The sequence below is a fragment of the Humulus lupulus genome, chromosome 3 (genome assembly GCF_963169125.1).
Source record: "Humulus lupulus chromosome 3, drHumLupu1.1, whole genome shotgun sequence".
Taxonomy (NCBI): Eukaryota; Viridiplantae; Streptophyta; class Magnoliopsida; order Rosales; family Cannabaceae; genus Humulus; species Humulus lupulus.
This window is the reverse complement of record NC_084795.1, coordinates 281,036,494-281,059,182: the sequence shown is the minus strand read 5'-3', so window position 1 is coordinate 281,059,182 and position 22,689 is coordinate 281,036,494. Positions and strand designations below refer to the sequence as shown.

The window sequence follows — 22,689 nt, the reverse complement described above, 5'->3', positions numbered from 1 at the left end:
TACTCGAACCAATCCACATTATAATGTGGTCTCACAATATATCATTATCATACAAACAGATATTCAATTATACCCTCAACGGGCCAAATTACCAGAATACCCCTGTAAACAAATGTGGACTCACATGCATGCATTTAACATCATATTATAATATAATTCTCATAAACATGCATGAACACATTTAATGGCATAATTAAACAGTTATGGCCCTCCCGGCCTACTAATCCAGCCATTAACCACAATAGGGAATCCGGGGTATTACAAATGGTATGTTTGTAATTTGATTATTATTATTTTTAGTTTATTTGATTTTTTATATTAATTTTATATAATTATTTTTATATTAAATTTTTCTTTGGTTGTTTTGTAAATTTTTTTGTAATATGAATTGTGTTTATCATTATTTTTATTTATTATAAACATTTTTTTCTTCTTTTTTTTAGATTGAACGTTTTTTTTTCAAAGTCTGGGTAAGATAACTAATTACTTTATTGATTTTTCACAATTATTATGTAAAAAAAATCCTAGAGCTAGGTTAAATAACATGTATCAAGAGAGTAGCATTCTGCCATAAGAGGGTTGATCAGTTACCATACGAGGAGTGACGAGTTACTTATATTGAATATGAAAAGAAACATTAAATTTGAAGGGAAAAAAAAGACATGATATGATCTTATCTTATAACCCAAAAATATACACACATATCAGAACGTGGAGGTAACCAGTTACCATAAAGAAACCCAGAAATATAAACCCATACCAGAACGTGAAGGTAACCTGTTACCATAAAGAACCTAAAAATATACACATATCAGAACGTTATAAGGTAACCAATTACCTATTGCAGATCTGATGATAGAAAAAAAACCCAGAAGTATACACACATATCATAACGTGAAGGTAATTGGTTACCATAAAGAATCCAAAACTATAAACACATATCAAAACGTGAAGGTAACCAATTACCTATTGCAGAAGAAAGAAAAAAAAAATAGATCCAAAGAAAACAAACGAGTTTTGATCTATAACTCAAGAAGAAGAAAGTATATATGTAATAATATGAGCAAGGCTTGTCGTCACCTAGGCGCTGTAAATGTTACTAGAGCTAGGTGGTCATATTTCTTAGGCGCCTAGGGCTTTTGATGTGGCTAGGTAGTCTTCCTTTTCTCGACCTCATTATCATTCTCTTCTCAGTCCAAACTCCACTCTCAGCTTTTCTTTGTTTCTTTTTTCTCTTGTGGTAAACTCTAATACATTGATTGAGGCCTATGTACACTATTTAATTCTTTTGTTATTTGCATAATATCATCATTTGAGTAATAACTTTCATGATATATACATAATTTTTAATTAAATAAATAAATTTCAATCTAGTTTCAAGATTTGTTTTAATATATGTTATTTTATATACAAATTTTTAATTTGTAAATTGAATTTTTATTATAATTATAATTTATTGTTTATTTACTAAATAAATTGTAATTGGTTTTGGTCAATTACACATGTTCCACATGTGACCTGTTTTAGTTAAAACTAAATGTTGACAAAAAAAAATATTGTTTTTGGCTAAAATAACCTAAAAATTAAGGTTACCTGCAACTCTTACAAAAATTTAGGTACTTTTGGCCATTAATGTTTCTTATTTTTATAACAAGTACAAAAATTGGAGTATCTCATAAATCACTTGTTATTACTAATTATCTGAATAAGTTACAAATCTCATGTTATTATTAATTATTGATCCCTATACAATAAGTTACAAATTAATAACCTCTTATCACATAGTAATAGAAAGTTTCATGCCCAAATCACAATGACCAGGAATACCACAAATAAACCATCTATTTAAGTTATAGTTTTGAAAACATAATTTATAGAGTAATTTAAATACTTTAATATGAAATTTTAAAACACACGATGAGAAATTATTATGACTCATTTATTACTTTTTATTTTATTTTCAATTAGATTACCTTATTTAGATTTCTTTATCACTTTTTTTTTTAAATTATTTACCTTATTTAGATAAGAATAAAAAAAATGTTAAATCTAACGGAAAACAAAAATTTTCGCTAAATTGACATTTATAATATACTAGGTAAAAGTAACATGCAATGCACTTTTATTTAGTTTTATTTATAAAATATATCCCCGTAGCTACTTATACTAAAACACAAGTAAGCTTAATTCCTCCTAGACAATAAGATATGTTGACATCAAGGGAACATATTTACTTATTGTATCATCCGCAATCGCTTGAATCTCAATACGTTCTTTGAACCAATCATAGAATTTATTGAGATAGGTAAGCCAACGATCTCAATAAAATATGTTGACATCAAGGGAACATACGGCTCAAATAATGTTTTTTATTATATTTTTTTATGTTTTTTTAATGATCATATAAATATATAATGTTATATATTATAAAAATTGACATAAACATATTAAAAAATAAATTAAACTCAAATATTGTCTATAGTTTTAGAAAAAAAACTAAGATAATTTAAAAAAATTAAACCGTTAAATCAATAAAACAATATTTATACATAAAGATATAGTGTATTCTATTTTTAAAATTAAAGAGTTTTTTTCTAATTTTCTTTTAGAAAAATATGTATAAATTTCAATATAATAAAATATTAAAAACTCTAATTTAAAAAAATTATTTGATCAAATTTTAATTATTTAATTTAAAATTTTAATATTTTATGTGTAAACATTTAAAATAAGTAGCTTATCCGTAAAAAAAAAAAAAGTTAGGTAATTTTACTGTAAAAAACAAATAGGTAGTTTTACTGCAAATTCTCCTTCTACATAGTTAACGGTATTAAATGGGTAGTTACGGAACCGTATTTTTATAAATTTGGATAGTTTTACCACAAAAAAAAATTAGTAGTTTCGCATCAAATTATAATCCAAAATATAGAATATTGTTACAAATAAAATAAAAATGAAATACATTATATACTGAGAAGTAGATGCATGGGTGTTGTAAGAAATATATATATACAACAAAAAGGATACAAAATAAATTTAACATATTAAGAAATAAATAAAAATTTAAACAGTCTTGACAAAGAGTTTCATTCCCAGCTGCTGTCCCATTTATGATTCAGCACCAGAGACAGACTCTTCAACCAAACTCCTTGCTGGAATTTTCTTCATGTTCCCACATGTTATTAGCTTCCTGACCTTTGAAACACTCTCCCACCTTCCAATGTCTGCATAAATATTGGAAATCAACACATAGTTCCCTGCATCATCTGGTTCAAGCTCTAAAAGGTGTTCCATGGCTATCATAGCAACCTCAAGATTGCCATGAATTCTGCAACAGCTTAACAAAGAACCCCAAATCTTGGAATTTGGCTTCATGGGCATTTTGTTTATTGTCTCAAGAGCCTGGTCAAGCTGCCCTGAGCGTCCAAGAAGATCAACCAAACAACCATAGTGCTCGATTTCGATGTGTAGATGATAATCATTTCTCATGGATTCAAAGTAGTTCAGTCCCTCACTCCAAAATCCGCCATGGACGCAGGCTGATAGAAGGCTGAGAAATGTGATCCCATTAGGTTGAACCTTTGCTCTCTCCATGTCTCTAAAGAGTTCAATGGCTTTATAAGCTTCACCGTGATGTGCCAACCCTCCTATCATGGTGCTCCATGAAATGACATCCTTCTTGGTCATTTGATCGAATATCTGCAATGCAGGATCAATGCAACCACATTTTGCATACATTTCAATTATGGCATTACAAACACTAGTTGACCTCTTCAACAATCCATTCTTGTCTGAGTAAATGTGAATCCATTTTCCTATCTCAAGAGCTCCAAGCTGAGCACACACTGGCAGCACTGATATAATACTGACCTCATCAAATTCAATACCCAATTTTTGCATTTTTCTGAAAACATCCAATGCATCAGAATAGCATCCAATCTTTGTGTACCCAGAAATCATAGCAGTCCAAGACACAATAGTCTTGTTAGGCATTTCATTGAACAACTCTCTTGCTCTTCTCATCTTCCCCAGTCTAGCATATCCTGAAATCAGACTATTCCAAGATATTTCATCTCTTTCGCTCATTTCATCAAACACCTTCTGCGCATCTGTCAAACTATCAAACTTTATATACATATCCATTAAACTACTACAAGTGATTGAATGGGAATTTGACCCAAATTTACAAACTTGGCCATGAACTTGTCTACCCAGATTAATGCAAGGGAGCCCTGCACATGATTTGATCACAAAAGGGAAAGTGAATCTGTCAGGAAAAATGGAGCTCTCAGCTTTTATATTTCTGACCATTTGCTTGTAGAGAACCATAGCTAGACTATACATGTAACTATGCGTATAGACTTTGATCATTGCGTTGTACAAAAAAACGTTTCGTTCAGCCACTTGTTCGAAAAGCAAACTGGCGTACTCCACTTCTGCACTCTTTTCACAAAAATCCACCATTTTTGTGACCAAGAAGTTGCTCTGAGATAGCGAAAACTTGACTACATGAGCATGGATTTTTTTCAACTCCTTCAAGTTAGTACAGTTTCTCAACGTGGGCACGAATGAATTTTCCAACTCCCTGATTGTTAGGACCCATATTCTCGCTGACATCAATGAGTTCGATGGACAAAGCTTGAATTTTTATTTTTTTTCGAAATGAACCAAAGGCAGATTTTGGCGAACCTACTTAGGAACTGCTCGAAGAGCAAGTTACTCGATAAGGGGTTGCAGGCTCACGCGGCGTTGATGAAAATGGGACTTGGGTCTGACTTAATGCTGAGCAATGATCTCATAGATATGTACGGAAAATGTTGTAGAACAGGGTTGGCCTATGAAGTGTTTGAGAGAATGCCTGAAAGAAATGAAGTTTCTTGGACGTCTCTAATGTGTGTCTACTTACAAAATGGAAATGCTCAGAGATGTTTATCTATTTTTGGTCAAATGCTGGGAGTTTCAGACTCTAAGCCAAACGAGTTCACTTTCTCGACGAGTCTAAAGGCGTCTGGGATTTTGGGTATTGCTGAGTATGGTATGCAGATTCATGAGTTGTGTGTTAAATCTGGTTTTGAATGGGTCATTGTGGTGGGCAATTCTATAATGGACATGTATGCTAAATGTGGAAGAATTAAAGACGCAGCTAAGATGTTCGACAAAATGCCACTTCGAAATCTTGTAACTTGGAATGCAATGATCAGTGGCTACACACTTGAAGGAAATGGAGAAAAAGCTTTGATTTTGTTTCGTGAAATGCAAGAAAGAGAAGTTCCAGATGAACACACCTATACGAGTACACTTAAGGCTTGTAGTGGTCTTGGGGCAATTCAGCAAGGAAATCAAATACATGCTAGCTTAATCACAAGAGGCTTCCCATGTCAAATCCAGGCCACCATTGCAGGTGCTCTAGTTGATCTGTATGTCAAATGCAGACAACTATTCGAAGCTCGGAAAGTATTCGAACAAATTAAAGAGAAAAACATTATATCTTGGAGTTCACTGATTCTAGGCTATGCTCAAGAAGGAAATGTACAAGAGGCAATGGACTTGTTCAGGCAGCTAAGAGGAAGCATATACCATCAAATAGATGGGTTTGTTCTCTCAAGTCTTATGGGAGTTTTTGCTGATTTTGCACTTGTAGAGCAAGGCAAGCAAATCCATGCTCTTGCAACTAAAATCCCATCTGGTTTAGATGTATCAGTAGCCAATTCGATTATCGACATGTATCTCAAGTGTGGATCTGTAGAGGAATCCGAAAGACTGTTCAATGAAATGCTAACCAAAAATGTTGTTTCATGGACAGTTATGATCACAGGCTTTGGAAAGCATGGTCTTGGAATGGAAGCAATAAGTCTGTTCAAAAAAATGCAACTCGAAAATGTACAGCCTGATGGGGTAGCTTACTTGGCTGTGCTCTCAGCCTGCAGCCACTCTGGACTTGTCGAAGAAGGCCAAGAATTATTTTCAAGAATGCGTCGTGACAGACGAGTTAAACCAAAAGTAGAGCATTATGCTTGCATAGTTGATCTCCTTGGCCGAGCTGGACGATTAAAAGAAGCCAAGAATCTTATCGAGAACATGCCTCTGAAACCAAACACAGGGATATGGCAAACATTACTTAGCACTTGCAGAGTTCATGGAGATGTGGAAATAGGTAGAGAGGTGGGTGAGATACTAATGAGATTAGATGGAGATAACACAGTCAACTATGTTATGTTATCAAACATCTTAGCCGATGCAAGCTGCTGGAAAGAATGTGAGAGATTAAGACAAGTGGTGAAGATGAAGGGCTTGAAGAAAGAGGCAGGGCGTAGTTGGGTGGAGATCGACAAAGAAGTCCACTTTTTCTACAATGGAGATGATTCTCACCCACTTATAGAACAGATTCATGAAGCTTTGAAGGAAATGGAGAAGAGAATGAAAGCTGAAATGGGATACATCCCTGGGTTGAGGTTTGCATTGCATGATGTAGAAGACGAGTCCAAGGAAGAGAGCTTACGCGTACACAGCGAGAAGCTGGCAATCGGGTTAGCATTGGTTCGCGGTGGGCTCGAGGAGGAGGAGGAGAAGAAGACGATTCGAATTTTCAAGAACTTGAGAGTGTGTGGAGATTGTCATATGTTCATTAAGGGCTTGTCAAAGGTTTTGAAGGTGGTGTTTTTGGTGAGAGATGCAAATAGGTTTCACAAGTTTGAAGATGGCATATGCTCTTGTAGAGATTATTGGTGAAAATAACATACTGCAAAACACCATATATACATATGGAATTTTTTTCATATGTTTTTTGGTATTCCATTTTACATGTCTGCATATTTACATATATGGTAGGTTTTATTACCAATCCTACAGGCAATGCCATTAAATCTGCTAGTGAATATGCATTTTTGGGGTGACCCTCCATTGAATAATCTCCATTCCTTTTTAATCACCTTCTTTAAGAAGTTACTATGGTCACCCATTGTCCAAGCTAAGGATATATGAGGATGTGGATCCTACAAATTAAACAGTTATATAATTCATTATAAAGGTATTCTAGTATATCCATTCCAATTTCCAAGTAATCAAAGGAAAAAAAAAACATTAATACACATCTGTTTATATATAATTAGTTTTACCATTTCTTTATCTCTTAATTAAAAATCAACAATGATCAACTAAACTAACTTACCTTGTAATATTCAGGAAGACCATGAAGTTTATAAACCTCATTTACTGTTTCAATTTGCTTTTTTATCTGCAATTAACTCTTGACCAGAATTATAACACAATCACAGACAATACCACATGTAAGATCTACCTAAAAACGATTCATTTTTGCACCTACTATAGGGGCGTTTTCTATTTTCGGCACTTTGAAAAATTATAACCTAATTTTCTTTTGCATTATGACGTACATTATAGTTATAACAAGTGTCCTGCTAATTTTTGGAAAATTCTGAATAATTTACGGTGTTGAAATCAAAGTTCAAACAGTCAGTTGCACTCGTGCCTCATTTTTTTTATAGGCATGGAAAACAGATCATTCAAATTTTTCTAAAAATTGACGGGATGTCTACTATAACTATCATGTACGCTATCATATAAAAAAAATTGATTATACTTTCTCCAAGTACCGAAAATAAAAAATGCCCCTACGGTAAGAAAAGTATTGCCCATACCTAAGAAGCTTCCTAGGGCAAAAGTAATGCGCCTAAAAAGCTCTCTAAATATTTATATATATATATTGAATATTTCTTAATGGTTACTACCTATAAATGGGTACTAACAATTATGATGATGTGACAACATAGTGACTTAGTATAGCAAGTCACCAATAGGTAAAAAAAAATTATACATTAATTTTGAATTTTCATATATAATGCTTAAATAAGATTTTTTTTTATTTCTTTAATTTAATAAATATGTGAACAACATGTAATCAGGTAGCATTTCCAAAAAAATTTAAAAAATCAAAATTTATTTTTAGAAATATTAATTAACAACTATAAATATGGATTATTGATCTTAATCTAATAGTTAATATTAAAGTAATCATCTGTGGGTAGTAAAGAATGCCCTATACTTTGGTGCGGACGTATACGTCTCTTTTTTTTTAAGCCTATGATTGGTTTGAAATGAAAGCTGCACCATTTGAAATGAGGCTTGATTGTATACTAACAGTACCACTTTAATAATAATAAAAAATATCTCTTGGAAAGCTAACTCGTTGTTGGATGGAAGCATTTTCCAACCATTCTCTTCTATGAAAATAGGCATAAACGTCTGTTTTGTGACTATTTATTTTTAAATTTATCATTTTAGTATTGCTATTGTTTTTTTCGAAAGAGAAAATTTGGGATTAGGCCATATGAGCAATGATCTATGGTTATACTGAAAAAAAATAGTTATAAAATTCGGATGTTAATGCTTTTTGTTTACATTTTTTTTAGTGTTTATTCTTTAACTTTGTAGGCTTAAGAGTATGAGTAGTGATATGTGCACCCAAAATATGTACACAAACATTACACACAGTGACCTGTCACTGCTTTTTAAAACAATGTGTCACAGTTTTAATAAATGTGATTGACTAGGTCAAACTGCCACATCACTGTGTGTAATGTTTGGGTGTATATTTTGGGTGCACATATCATTACTCTAGGAGTATGAGTGAGACTGTATATATTTTTGGTTGTGTATAAAAAATTCAACTTTAATGTGAAATGGTTCTAATTAATTATTTAATTGAGTGTTTATTGGATAACAAAGACAGTTAAGTTGAGATGAGCCAAATTGGTTGTTGAAAATTGAAACTTTCTTTCGTTTACAACAAATTGATGCTCCAACTTTCAATTTCTGGTTTCTTTGTATCTTCTCGATTTGGTGAAGAGAGATATTAGAAGAAATGATTTTTCACTTGAAAACTTTGCTACCATAGATCAAGAACTTGAGCACCATTAACATAAGTTTCTACTTTTATGTCACTATAGAACAATACACATTCTTTTCTCCATTCTTCTCAAGCAATATCAATAATCAAATCTTGATGCTACGATGGTTGGGAATGATAATCTATTCAAATTACTTGGTTGGTGCTAAAAACACTGTTTAGTGATTCTCTCTTTCATTGATGATTTATTATTAGCTCTAGAAAAGTTGATTGTTCACCCTAAAGATTTTTTAGGAAAGGTATATTTTAGTTAATGAAGATATTATTTGACCATATCTAGAATAATCCCAAGCTTACCCTCAATTCTCTAGTTCTTCTTTGGCTTAAATGCCATTGCATATACATCAAATCAAATTGATCACTTTGCAATTTGATTGCCTATGACCTTACATGCATTATTATCTGTAAGTAATGGATGGCAATGAAAACCTTAGACTCATAGTTTTTGTTGTTGCAATTGATACACAAAGGTGAAGAGGCGTTTCGGGTGGCGGTGGGGACGGGTTCAGGTCAAAGCAGAAGCTGAAGAAGATGACAGAGTGGAGAGCAGTGGAGAGGACAAAGGTAACGAGCACTGTGGATGAATCCATGGTCGACAAATGAGGCAGTGGAGACGGAGTAGGCTGAAGTAGGATGTCTCGATGAAAGGATAGTTTAATTTTTTTTGTTAATAGCAAGAGTTTCATGTAACAACACTCTAATCAAGGTTACTTTTGAAGAAAAAATTAGTGTACACTCTGTTTTAATGTAATGCAATGCTATTTTACGCGCGCTCGCACTACAGAAGTATCCTATATATTTATATGATTAGTGCAAAATCTGTATATTTAAAAGGAAAAGGAGATATTAAAATTATTCAGGCTAGTGTTCGTGTACTTGAAAAAAAAAAGAATCCAAATAGTAAGTTTTCTTGAGAAAAAAATTTCCAATTTTAAACTCACAATTGATTAGTACAAATGCTTTTACTTGAAAAAACTAGCTTTTACTTTTAGAGATAAAATGGTTTATGACATTAAATTTTTTTGTTCAACTAAACCAAGCAACAATTTAATCATTACAAAGAGACATTTTCCTCCAAAAGCACATAATTATATGTGATTGGGTACAATATTAGTATCATAACATTTTTTGGAGAGCTGTATTATATACCCAAAGAGCTGGAATGACCAAGATCATTCTAACCATAGGAATGTATCTTAGTGTTTCATCAAAGACCATATTTGACCCCTAATTTAGTATAAAATACACTGACATCCCCCAGAACTATATATATATAGTATATTAGTGTTGAAATATATAAAATGAACCATGTATTATAAATCCCTCACTGCATTTATCCAACATAACCCAGAAACATGTGTGGTTATTCAGCAGCACATACTGCATATTTATTAGTAATAGAATATACACTGCAGAAACATACTGAAAGAAAGAACATGATATTAATGTTGCAATGCACATTGTTGTATAACCTATCAAAATATCAGTGTTGCAATGCACATTGTTCCCAAAATATTAAGAAGAAAGTCAGTAGGAGTGAGCTTTAGAAAGCTAGTTTATCTAACTCGTTGATTCAGGAGGAGAGAAAGCAACCCAATTTTCGTCACTCAGATGTAACAGAGTGCTGCCAGCAGGAATTGGTTTCGTTGCGGGATAAATGGTGACCTTATTACAGGATAAGATAATCCGATTGGACGAGGGCTTGACGCATGTGTCATTTGGCTCGACGGTTAAATCCACAACAAAATTAGAGAGATTGTTAGAAAGAGAAGGTAAAGATGTATCGGTTTTCAGCTCAGACGAAGTGGAAGAGATTGTATCCCGTGAACCACCGTTAATGTCAGATGAAGACAGACCTCCTTTACCTGCCATTAGGGATATCAGGTAAGGAAGATAAATTGGAAGGATGATAACTGAGGAAAGAAAATTTTTCATGGCATAAGAAAATGTGTTGTTACAGAGTATAGTAGTCAAAGTCCATTATGTTAGTGTTGACAGGGAAAATAGCATGTAGATATAAGATTACTATATTCACAAGACAAAACTAAGTCAAGCACAAACAAAAACAAGATATTCTAAGAAAACCTGGCGACACAACATCTAATTCATTAGCTCTACATTGTTTTTCATGTTCCTTTTCTTTTGAGATTCACTCTCCTCCATGTTTCTTCTCTTTTCTATTCTTTGTTCCTTCATATCTGTCACAATAATGGGTATTATTATTATTATGGAATTAACAAATATAGATGTTGAGAATAAGTTGATTTCATTAATAGTATAATGAATGGATAATATTATCATATCTTGCAGATTTTTCTGGATAAGGGGATTGTTACAAGTTTTTTCTATTTTTGGATAAAATATCATTATTTTAGACTCCATTATGCTATATATAATATCACGATATAGACTAGCAAGCAGTTAATGGCTATAGAGATGGACACATGATAGTGGAAGTCTGTGTGTAAATTCTATACTCTATCAGTTACTTATTATGGAATATCCCTAGTGAATTTATGTGTATATTATTTCTCTCAGCATGCATCAAGATGGAAAAAGAAAAAGAGAATTTTTTCTCTTCTTTTTTCATTTTTTATGTACCCTCAATTTCTAAAATTAAAGTTCAATTATCCATGTCAGCTTTCCAATTCAAGAAGAGATGAGATGACTAGAGGAAGACTTCGCCGAGGCTTCTTAACCTAACCCTTAGCTCAGTTAGATATTCAAAAGGTTTCAACATAGCATGGAGTTGTTAAGTAAACACGCCACACACAGGGTAAGAAGAATGAGGTAATGCTATGTATCATGGCCAAATGGAGGAGATTTCGTGCATACAGAAGAGAAACAAAAAATAAAAATTCTCGAAAAAACAATGACACAAAAGTAATTTATTATAGCAAAAAAAACTTGGAAGAAATATAGAGCTTCAAAATCTCACCTGTCTGATCCTCAGCTTGCACAGGGATTGTACTAGAACTTAAGTTCATCGGTGTATCAGTTGTGACATTAAAACCTGTCTGATCCTCAGCTTGCACAGGAATTGAACTAGAACTTAAGTTCATCGGTGCATCAGTTGTGACATTAACTGAAACATTAGATTTTGAGCAGGGAGATAACAAATTTTGAGCTTCATGTACTTTCTGAGAAGAAGGCAGACAGCGAAGACTCTGACTTGATTTACCTGAGCATGAGGGTATAATAATTGTCAAGCACTACAATGGGCTAGCGACAGGACTCAGATGATCAATTTTGAACTATTTAATAATAACGAAAAATCAAAATAAAGTACATGTTAGGAAGGGTGTATAAAAAAGGATGCATCCTTACTCCTTCAAAAGCCTATGTGCTTCTTTTATCAATTATTCGGTTATTCAAAACATACTCCATTGTTTTGCAATTACAATTTCCATATTGTTATTTTTTGCTCCATTAATGACATTTCAATTAAATATCTTCATTTTCCATCCTTATAGTCATCCAATACAAGGGTGCTCAACTAAGAATAGTTTCCTTCTACATTTGCATCCTTCATTAAATGGGTGTACTCAAGGAGAAGAAGGAAACTAGGATTGAAGTTTGGGGCTGAAAGACAGCATGGTGGGGATGCTGACATGCTAGGTTGTTAGGGGGTGTCCACTTTAGAGTGTGGTAGGACAGTTTCTTAGTCAAGATTTGCACCAGATCCTTCCTGATGGGAAGGCTGAGGGATCCTCGAATTTCCAGTCTTGGTTCTTCATTTATTGCTTGTAGCCATTTCAATTTCCCTCCTTGATGTACTAAGTCCTTTTGGTTCCAATAAAGGACTCCCTTGAAGCCAATCCTGTTTTATTTCTCCTCTGTTCTAATGTTTGTGTTTGAGCAGTTACCGTAGGGCTACTAATTACGTCTAAGGAAACTTGATTGATCTAGCCTGAGAAGTAACTCCTCGCAACAAAACTCTTGTATTGTTTTTTTTTCTCAATATGACTGTAGTAATGGCTTCTTTCAATTATTATGACAGGTTTTATTTCACAAAACTATCTATACCAAGAACAACCAAAACAAACATCTAATCAAACTTTAAGAAATATGTCACTCTGCCAAAAAGAATAACTGTAGAAAGCTTTGCACAACATTTAATAACGTTAAATTCAAGGATTGGTGCTAAATAACTTACAGTCTCTCAAAGCATCGTATGCAGCCTTCGCTGCACTTGATTCAGCCAGCTTCTTCGTTTTTTCTTTTTCTCCACTGAAGTGCTTTCCTTCTATCTCCACGGTAGAAACAAAAACAGGGCAATGAGCTTCACCAAATCTTTCTGTGCTATATGTTGGTAAACGGAAACCTTCTTTCTGAACAAGTTCTTGCAAAAGATTCTTGTAGAAGGTAGAATCATCCTATTGACATAAAATTCTCGTAAGTTGTGCTCTAATAATGTATATACACTTAAGTCTTAACAAAACTATGCGTGTATGTATATGCCCACTGTTCATGAAAAACTAACCTTTTGAACTACATCAGGAGATAATGAGGCCAAAGCAACTTTTGCAGCTGCATGTTCAGCCTCTTTCAATGTGGGAAAATATTCTGATGACTCGTATATTTTTCCATCAACTGTTACCCTACACTTGAAGCGACTGGCATGTGGAGGACCTTCCCGCTCACAAGAATAAGTAGGAAGAGCAAGATTCTTTTTCTGAGCATACATTTGCAGATGACTCTTGTATAAATGTTGCACATCTATTCAACATATGAGAATTTAATAAATCCTCAAAAAGTAAAGTTTTTCTGTAATAATAGATAAATATTTAACCAAATACAAGAACCAAAAGATGATGAGATATCATCATAGATTACAAGAAAGTACTCCAATCCACTATGATTATAAGGGGTCATTTTTCCTGACAGAAAAAAGGCATTAGGTCTCCAATACCCTTGAGACTCTACAGCCATTAACACATGCACATAAAATTTAAATCATAATTTACAGAATTTATACACAAATAAATATAATTTTTTTTATAAATTTATTTTATGAATAGAAACGTATTACACGGCCTGTGATGTATAGGCTAATAATGAAATGCATCCCGCATTGCATTAAATGGCCGGTGTTTTATAGACCACTTATTTCATTGATAAGAGATTTTATTTTTATTTTTTTTAATGAAAAGATTGTTCAGATCATTTAAAACAAAAAAATTGAAAGTAATTCCTCCATTGAGTCAATAAAACAACAGCAATCCACTGATGACAATATGAATATAATTCCTTTCAAAAACACAGAAAAAGTCAATACACATGGGCCTTCTCATGGTTATCAAGAAATTTATGAAGCAAGTCAGTGGAGGGAGAAGACCACAAAGAATTTCTGACCTCTAAATGTATTTCCACTGACAGCTGTTGCGCTTCCAATGGTTTGAGGACTGACACTTGATGTGTTGTCATCTGCGTGAGGAGTTTGATATTGGTATGCTCCTTTACTCGTTTGCTGGAAGGTCTGACCGACTCCATGTATAGTTTCTACATCAGTGATTGCACCCGAACAACCTATTGGAATATGGAAACCAAATATGTGAAAGAAAAATAAATTACATTATTAAAATTTTAAACAAAAATCTAAAATAAAACCATGTAAAACACAATTTTACTTGCATCAAAAGAGTTGAATAAAATCAACCTGCAGAGAAAACAAGACTCCATAATAGAAAGTGTTGAGTAAAAATCGAGAAAGAATCGCTTGCCGCGTGTTTGCAAAAATAAGGACCCGCCAATTGGCACTATTCACTAGACCAGGGCTTACCGAAACTCACCGGCTCACATACTGCTTCAGCAAGATGGAGGCCCTGGCAATTTATTTTATGAGTTTCTGTCCCTTTCCTCTTTCATCACTTTTATCAAGTATTTTGTGGTTGAGACATTTGATACTTCTTTTGATGGGCATGTTTGTTCAATTAGCTTAATTATTAAATTGTTCTGCTATTTCAAGTGCCTCGAGAGGTCTCTAGAACCACTTAGGGGGCATAAGAGTATACAAAAATGCATTGCAAGTTGCATTATCACATGCAAAAGCAGAAGAGAATCAATTAAGCCTTGGGCTTGAGGATACCCTCAAAACTATCGAGTTGTGTTAAAAAAATGTACATACATGTATGATAAAAGCAAGAACTCGTAAGGAAGTTCTTACAAGAAGGCGATCTCCCATGAATAACAAGAAACCTAGAAGAATTTCTCACCAACACATCCCTATGGTATAAAAACGACTATGACGCTTCTCGACTAGTTACAAAAAGTGTACACGGGAAAATAAAACAAGGTGTCAAGATTGACAATATTGTTGGCCACAAAGTTGTCATAAAATCAAAGCACTCTATACAAAAAAAAAAAAAAGAGAGAGAGAGAGACAGATTTGCGATTATTTACAAACAGAAAGAGTTGTATATATATTCAAAGGGATTTTCCCAAATAAAAGACTGATAAAAAAAATAAAGCATAATTACAATTCCTTAGAAGGAGGAAAAGAATGACCTAGGTTGCCTTGTTTGCTAATCCTGCTCGGGCTAGGAGTCTTTTCCAGAGCAGCGGTCCATTTGGCAATGCAATTAGCCACAAACTCTTTGCCAAGAGCTGAATAGTCAAACTCAGGATGCTCACTCCACAAGGTATAAAGAAGACTCTCAGAGGTTCTGTCTGTAATCGCATCCTCGTCAAGAGGCTCGAGCTCCTCCTCGCAACGAGTCCTCAAATCCTCGTTCTCCAACTCTAAAGTGAAGATGCGATCTTTAAGCTCCTGGGACTCCTTGGCAGCCCGCTCGGCGCCTAGCCGTTTGCACTCAAGATCCTTAAGCGCCTTAGCTTGGGTGCCTTCTAATCGCTGGATAACCCCAACCTTCTCCAAATTAAGGGCCTTCAATCCCACAAGCTCCTCGCCAAGACGAGAGTTCTCTAGCTGCAAGCCCTCTAATGATTGGACCAAGCTGGCTTTCTCCATTTCCAAGACCCCCTTCTGGATGAGTTGCTCCTCGTTTTGTTGAGTAAGGACCTTGCATTTTTGCTGGAGCTCGCAGCCCATTTTTGTCAGTTGGTCCACAGCCTCCTTGTGCGTGGCCTTGAGTAGGACATACTTGGCCTCATAGTCCTTGTACAATTCAGTACAACGGAGCACATCCGCAGTAGTCTTGAATCCAGAAAAACAAAGTTTGAGAAAAGTAACAGGACAATCACAAAAATATATAGATAATGTCAAAAAGAAGATGAACGAGAAACATACCACTAAAGATCTCGCTAGAGCGTGGTCAAAAATTTGGGGGAAAACCATTAAGTTTGAACTCCTGCACTCCCCCTCTGTTAGAAGCACTACAGCCTTGGGGGTCATGGATGAGACCCGCTCAACAAATCGAAGCTGATCGGGAAGAAGCCCGTTGTTCTGCGAAGCCTCAGTGCTAGATGTAGCCCCGGGGCTGTCTACTTGAAGTAGATCCTGTGAGGGGAGGGGCAAGCCCAATCCTGCGGGAAATACCTTTGTAAGGGGCAGTGGGCTCGTTGTTGTTTTACCAAGAATAGGAGTCTGTTGCCCGGCTTCCTGATCCCAAGATGGCAAGCCAACAGCCATAAGCTCGGAGGCACCTGTTAATGACTCCTCGAGTTGTGATGGGACTACCCTAGGCGCTTGGTCTTGGGCATCTAGAGTTGCCTGATTAGGGTCCGGAACGACTTCGTCAAGAGCAGTCTGTAGGGAAGCAGGCTCGGCCTGGGGGTTTTTCTTTTGGCGTTTGGACGGGGGCACTTTCAACTTCACAGAAACCCGCTTAGGGGTCGCCTCAACCACAAGCTCGGATTTTGACTCCTTGGACTTTTCGCATAAGAGAGGAGGTGTGAACAAATTAACAGCGACTTGGTCTGTCTTAAGCAGACCACTCATGCGAAGTGTCTCCTCCTTGAAGAGGTTGGCAGTGAATCTCCTCGAGACATCAAGCCCCAGAATGTTCTTAACCCGCTCGGCAGCATCAGTAGGGAGTGACCTCGTTATGCGAGACTCTGGAAATAAATAACAATAAAATAAGAACTAGCAAAAAGACAAGGAAAAAAAAATCTAAAAAAAGAATACTTACTCGCATGTTGAAAATTAGTATTCTTCACGGGAACACCGGAAACAAAGAAAAACTCGGACTTCCAACTGCCCGTGTTGGACACCATGCCCTCAATCACCGAGGATTGAGGAACATGGCAGCAAAGACAGTAGTACCCATGGTCAAACTGAGAAGTTTTCTTCAATCCGTATAGATGGCCAATCTCCTCAGGGGTGGGATCCTCATACCCCTCTTGGTGATATAGGATGCACATGCATGCCAAGATAAGCCAGCTGTTGGGAGCCAACTGCATGGGAGCAATCCCAAGATAGTCAAGAACCTTGACATAATACGAGTGTAGCGGGAAATAGCCCCCAGCTTTGAAGATAGCCTCACAAAGAGCTACTTGCCCTTCTGGAGGCTTGTCGGCAGTTTGCCCCTCTCGAGGACAATGAACTTTAGTTGCATCTAGTTGATGGCGGCAGATGATGTTGTTGACGTTGGTCTCAGACAACTTCGAAGAGCAACTGGACGCTGCAAACTCTGGTAGGGATACCTCCTCAACAGCAGCCTCACCTTTATGAGCCGTATCTGCACAAGCAACAGAAAAAAAAAAATGAGAACCCGTCACAAATAGGGAAAGGCAAGGTAAAGGTTTAAAAACGACCTTGGGATCGTGCCCTGACTCGTAGAAAGGGAGAGCCCTGACAACCTCCTCAGGGGACGAAGGCGGATACATGAAAGACCACCCAGAATAAATCCTATGAGGAGTTTCAAAAATTGATTTAACCTTTGAACAACCTTGGCTACAAAGATGAGCCCTCGCTCAAGAACCCATGTCTAGATGGTCTAAAAGATAAATCTACCCCCTCTTTGTTATTCCCAATAGTCACTCATGTCTACCCGTTACCGGAAAGAACTCAAAGAGATCTCTATAAGATTAGGGCTCTACATCTTTGTGTGCACATACAGTTTAACCATGGAACCTTCAAAAAAAGAAAGATGATGATACTGGCACTACCCAAGAATCACCTTAAAGAATACCACTAGAATAAAGCTTACGCTAGTCAAAGTCCGCGAAACAAAAGGAAAAAATCTTAATCACAGATGAGAATTTCAGACGAAATACTACAAGAAAGTTTCAAGAACAAAAAGAACCATGCTTATTTCTGGAGAAGGGTGTGGAGCTAGAAAAAATACAAGATAAAAACAAAAAGAACCATCGCCAAATCTCAACCACGACGGAGCGGATGAAAACAACAAGTCGATTGAATAGGCCAACAACGGAGTAGACTGCGAAGTAGGATTCTCTAGGATCTTTCTTGCTAAAAATGGCGAATGAGTGTAAAAGGTAAATAGAGAAAGAGAGAAGATCTTTTTATAGGAAAAGCTCGCGAACAAACCATTGTCGATTAAGAAAGGGTAACTAGAGAGCAAACAACTCAGATCTTCTCAGGAAGAGCTGCCTAATCAACTTTCTTAAAAATTCAAAATTGATAATGAATATGAAACATCCATCGAGGCGTCACCTCAAGTTGGCAAATAGACGCCTCATTATTTCTCTAACGAGCATCTGCCCACCAGCCACATGTCAAGACAGCTATCAAAAGGTAGCTCTCACGCGCACATAACTAGGGGCACTCGAGTATGAAACAAGGAAAAGGATAAGAACAGCGACACGTGGGCAAGGCAGGATAGTCGCTAAGCAAATCGTGCTCTCCTCAGCGACTAGGGGCAATTGTTACAAGTAAAAATCGAGAAAGACTCAGTTTCCATGGGTCTACAAAAATAAGGACCCACCAATTGGCACTATTCACAAGACTAGTAAATAACACAAATAAACCCTATAAATAAGGACCCACCATGCATAACAGAAGTTGTGAAAGAAAACTTGTAAAATAAACCCTGTAAAGGGGAAGCAGGCCACTTTGTAAAGGGTTGGAACCCAAATATTCCGAAAATAACACAACACTTTTTATCTTCTTCCCCACTTATTAAGTCTCATCATTGTTACCTAGATAATCTTTTCTACGAATTCTTAATACACTTAGAATAGTTAACGAAAACCCCGTGTAAACAGAAAGTAAACAGCAAAAATTGTTTTTCAATACATTTAATCTGCAGAAAATTTGCCGCGTTAACAATTATGGACACAATAACCTATAACCAACACTCACTTCAACATCCATGGAAATCATCTTAATTATTAATATAGATAACAGAATATTTAAAATAATGTAAATTCACATCAGCCAACTCTTTAAAATGATTATTTCAAATACACTCCAAAACCACGCAAAAATATTGTTGCCTGTACCAGTAAATCTAGCATTTTTGCAATCCACATGTAATAGCTAGTACTTTGCTGGCTTTAATTTATCTACCTTCCTTCACTTAGTTCACCACAAGGTTGTGGAATTTTCTTTTAGTTGTGTTTTCTATAGAATTCAGGTGTCGCACGAAATTTTCTTCTAGTTGCAGCATTTGAGAAGAAAAGAGCTAGTTTTAAATGTAATGAGAAAATGGCAAATACTGTACTTAGTATTTTCTTCTGTTATTTTTGCAGGTTCTATGCACCCACTTTTAGGCAAATCGAGCGAAAAGGATTTTCATGAAGCCTATAAAAGACCAGCAGCTAATTTTGCTGGTTATGTTGGCCAATTTGTAGTCAAGCGACTCTTGAATTCTTTTTTTGGCCTTATCTTGGTTGTATTATTTGGTCTACCATTTCCTATATGTTAGGATCAGCCTATAAACATTGGTGTGATTGTGCTCTAAACCTGTTTTAGGTGGTGGGATGATGTTGGTATCTTGTGTTAGCGGTGACCCATCTAAGCATTGTCATGACATCGTTATCTATGGCCAATGCAGTAGTTTTGGGTAATTAAATAGTTAGCAATATAATCCTATACATTCATATATCCAAAGCTTCTTTAGGCTAATGGCACATGTAAATTTATACTACTATTAATACCCATTATTTAACTATTCAATTCCAAATGACCCATCTAAGCATTGTCATGGCATCGTTATCTATGGCTAATGCAGTAGTTCTGGGTAATCAATTAGAGTTAATAATAAACTCTTAAACATTCACATACCCAATGCTTCTTTAGACTAATAACATATGCAAATTTATACTATTACTTCCCATGATTTCACAACCCAATTCCAAACATAAATTAACCAATCAAGTAAAAAAATCAACCAAAACAGTCCCTATTTTCTCACACTTTCCATCAATCAAACAGAAAATAATGGACTAATCGGCGAAATTCCAAAAAAAAAAAAAAAAAGCTTACCGGTCGACGAGGGGAGCGAGGGTTGAGGGAAAGAGGAAGCGCTGGGAATGGGAAGCTTATCAAGGGATCCGTTGAGAGAGAGATAGTCGAAGGCGATCCTAGCGGCGTCGTTTTGGGCTTCCTTGGAGGATTTGGAAGAAGTGGAGGTGTGGAATGATTGGCCATTGACGATCACCGCAGCAGAGAAGCTAGGGTTGTGGTCGAGGCCTTGCTTAGCGGAGGTGTACGTTGGAAGACTCCAATGCCTCTTCTGGCACAACTCCTGTAGCTTCGACTTGTACATTCCCTTCTCTCTCCTCTCTCCTCTCTCCTCTCTCCTCTCTCCTCTCTGTATTTTTTCTATTTTGAATTGGTAAGGAGGAAGACGAAGTTTAATGGTTTTATTAGTACGCAGATTCGGACACGTCAGACGGTTGAGTGCTTTAACTTCTAAAAAAATAATGACAACAACGAAGGTTGAAAAAATATATGTTACAAGTACAAAGAATTAATATCACATTTATTATTTAAATCGGAATTAATTGGAATAAATCAAGCAAAAATGAAGAAAGAATTGGAATTATTATTTGTAGAGTATAATTATATACTCAAATATTACACACAATCAAGAATTAGTTTCGTTCGGCTAATTATATTTATTAAAACTGAGACATTATTTTAAAAAATAGTGACAAGTTATTATATGTAATGTTTGAGTGTATATTTTAAGTGCACATATTATTACTCTTATTTGTATTATGTTGTATACTAAAATTATTTAAAAAGTCAATTGAATTATTTTGTGTTGTTTACGTCATCAAAGAAGTGTAATCAAAATACTTAAATTGACTATATTATCTTTTTGAAATATAAAGTAGTTATTTTATGAGATATATTTTATAAAAAAATAAAATAGTAAAAATAAAAGTCATTACTGTAAATGACATTCTTTAGATAATTAGGGGAGAAACATTTGTAATTTTTTTTTCCGTAACTCACCGAGTTCTCTTATTTTTTATTTTAATAAACATGTAAATAGAAATCATTACTATACATATGATTAACCCACAGTAAGAAGAAGATAAATGGTACAAAGAAAATTTTATATACCCAATAATAAAATCCACAAAGAAGAAAATATAGTAAATATTTTCAAAATAAGTAACTATCAGCACTCCCAACCCGATATTCTACTGTATCATTTCAAATAAGGCTTTTTACATTTATATACCTAAAATTTAAGATATTTACATATACCTACAACTAAATTATTTATACAAATGTTGATGTCATGTCAACATATCATACCAGATTTTTTTTTTAAAATTAGGAAATTTCACTTTCGGTAATATTTTATTTTTTTTGGGTAGTAAAAAGTTACATTTTGGTCACTTACGATGCCGATAAGATACTAATTGGTCACTTTTTTTATTAAAAGATTTACTTTTAGATAATACTATTTCAATACCTTTTGCTTACCTCAAAAACTTATTTGTAGACATCTTAATATAACAATTAGTTATTTTTAGGTTATATTATGATATCTTATTATTTAAAATACATTTTAGTAATATTCAAACTTATTTCAAGAACTAATGAATTGTTATATAGTATAATAATAAGTTACCATATAGTTTATTAATAAAAATTAATTTAGTACACGGTAACTTTTAATAGATTTTTTTAGTCACTCGTGTAATTTACATGTCTTATTGTTTAAAATATTTTTACGTTACCTTCAAGTCTATTTTAGAAACTAATTAGTTATCATATAGTATAAAAATATACTCCTATAATTCCAAATTACCATGAATAGCTTATTAGAAAATAATATTATTTAGTATACTGCATAGTTACTTTTAAAAGCTACATTTTCGTTGATTTTAAAATCATTTAAGATATCAATTGGTTAGATTTTGATATATGATAAAAAAAATTGGTATGTCACAATTTTAAAGCAACCAACTAACTTAGTGAATTACCAAAACTATTATTATTATATTCTATTTAAAAGTTACCAAATAATATCCTAAAAATTTTATTTCAAAAAAATTACTTAAAATATTTCTAAAATAACTTTAAAGTTGTTTTGAATACCATATGGTATACTTTAAATGTAAAATAAGAATACATTTTTTGTTATATTAAAATTTCTGTAAGATTAAAATTTAGTTAATTTTTTGTTAACAAAATATAAAAAGAGACTAAAAGGTTTCTTTGATTCTAGTCATCTTCTTCGGCGATGACGAAAAATACATGATTTCCACATATCAAAATGATCACCTTGAAGAGTAGGTCGTGATGCTCTTGAGCCCAACAGACCAGCGGTATGGCCGGAAAAGATTTTTGAAATTAAGGAGAAGAGAGAGAAAGAGAGCAACGTTTAAAAAAAACCTGAAAACGGTAAAAGTGACGTTGAATATACAGATAAGAG

General features: G+C 34.5%; 3 protein-coding genes across 5 annotated transcripts; 1 reads left to right on the top strand and 2 right to left on the bottom strand.

Moving 5' to 3' along the window:
* Window positions 1-2,916: 2,916 nt before the first annotated feature.
* LOC133824675 (pentatricopeptide repeat-containing protein At2g20540-like) lies at window positions 2,917-4,617 on the bottom strand. The gene has a single exon (XM_062257638.1). It carries the CDS (start codon window positions 4,615-4,617, stop codon window positions 3,109-3,111), a length of 1,509 nt encoding a protein of 502 aa, XP_062113622.1. The 3' UTR covers window positions 2,917-3,108.
* A 45-nt stretch (window positions 4,618-4,662) lies between these two features.
* On the top strand, window positions 4,663-6,954 carry LOC133824672 (putative pentatricopeptide repeat-containing protein At3g15130). Its single transcript, XM_062257635.1, has one exon. The coding sequence runs from the start codon at window positions 4,663-4,665 to the stop codon at window positions 6,727-6,729; it is 2,067 nt and encodes a 688-aa protein (XP_062113619.1). The 3' UTR covers window positions 6,730-6,954.
* Window positions 6,955-10,237: 3,283 nt separating this feature from the next.
* Window positions 10,238-20,639, bottom strand: LOC133824670 (uncharacterized). 3 transcript variants are annotated; one of them, XM_062257633.1, is made up of 10 exons: window positions 20,277-20,639; window positions 17,017-17,565; window positions 16,176-16,942; window positions 15,434-16,082; window positions 14,282-14,455; window positions 13,410-13,645; window positions 13,083-13,302; window positions 11,865-12,107; window positions 11,045-11,124; window positions 10,521-10,791 (listed from the first exon to the last, which is right to left on the bottom strand). In XM_062257633.1, the coding sequence occupies exons 1-10, from the start codon at window positions 20,557-20,559 to the stop codon at window positions 10,717-10,719; spliced, it is 3,276 nt and encodes a 1,091-aa protein (XP_062113617.1). In that variant the 5' UTR covers window positions 20,560-20,639; the 3' UTR covers window positions 10,521-10,716. The 3 variants fall into 3 exon arrangements, with proteins under 3 accessions (XP_062113616.1, XP_062113617.1, XP_062113618.1); XM_062257634.1 differs by having other exon boundaries at window positions 10,653-10,791; window positions 11,012-11,124; XM_062257632.1 differs by lacking the exon at window positions 11,045-11,124 and having other exon boundaries at window positions 10,238-10,791; window positions 20,277-20,638.
* Window positions 20,640-22,689: the final 2,050 nt, after the last annotated feature.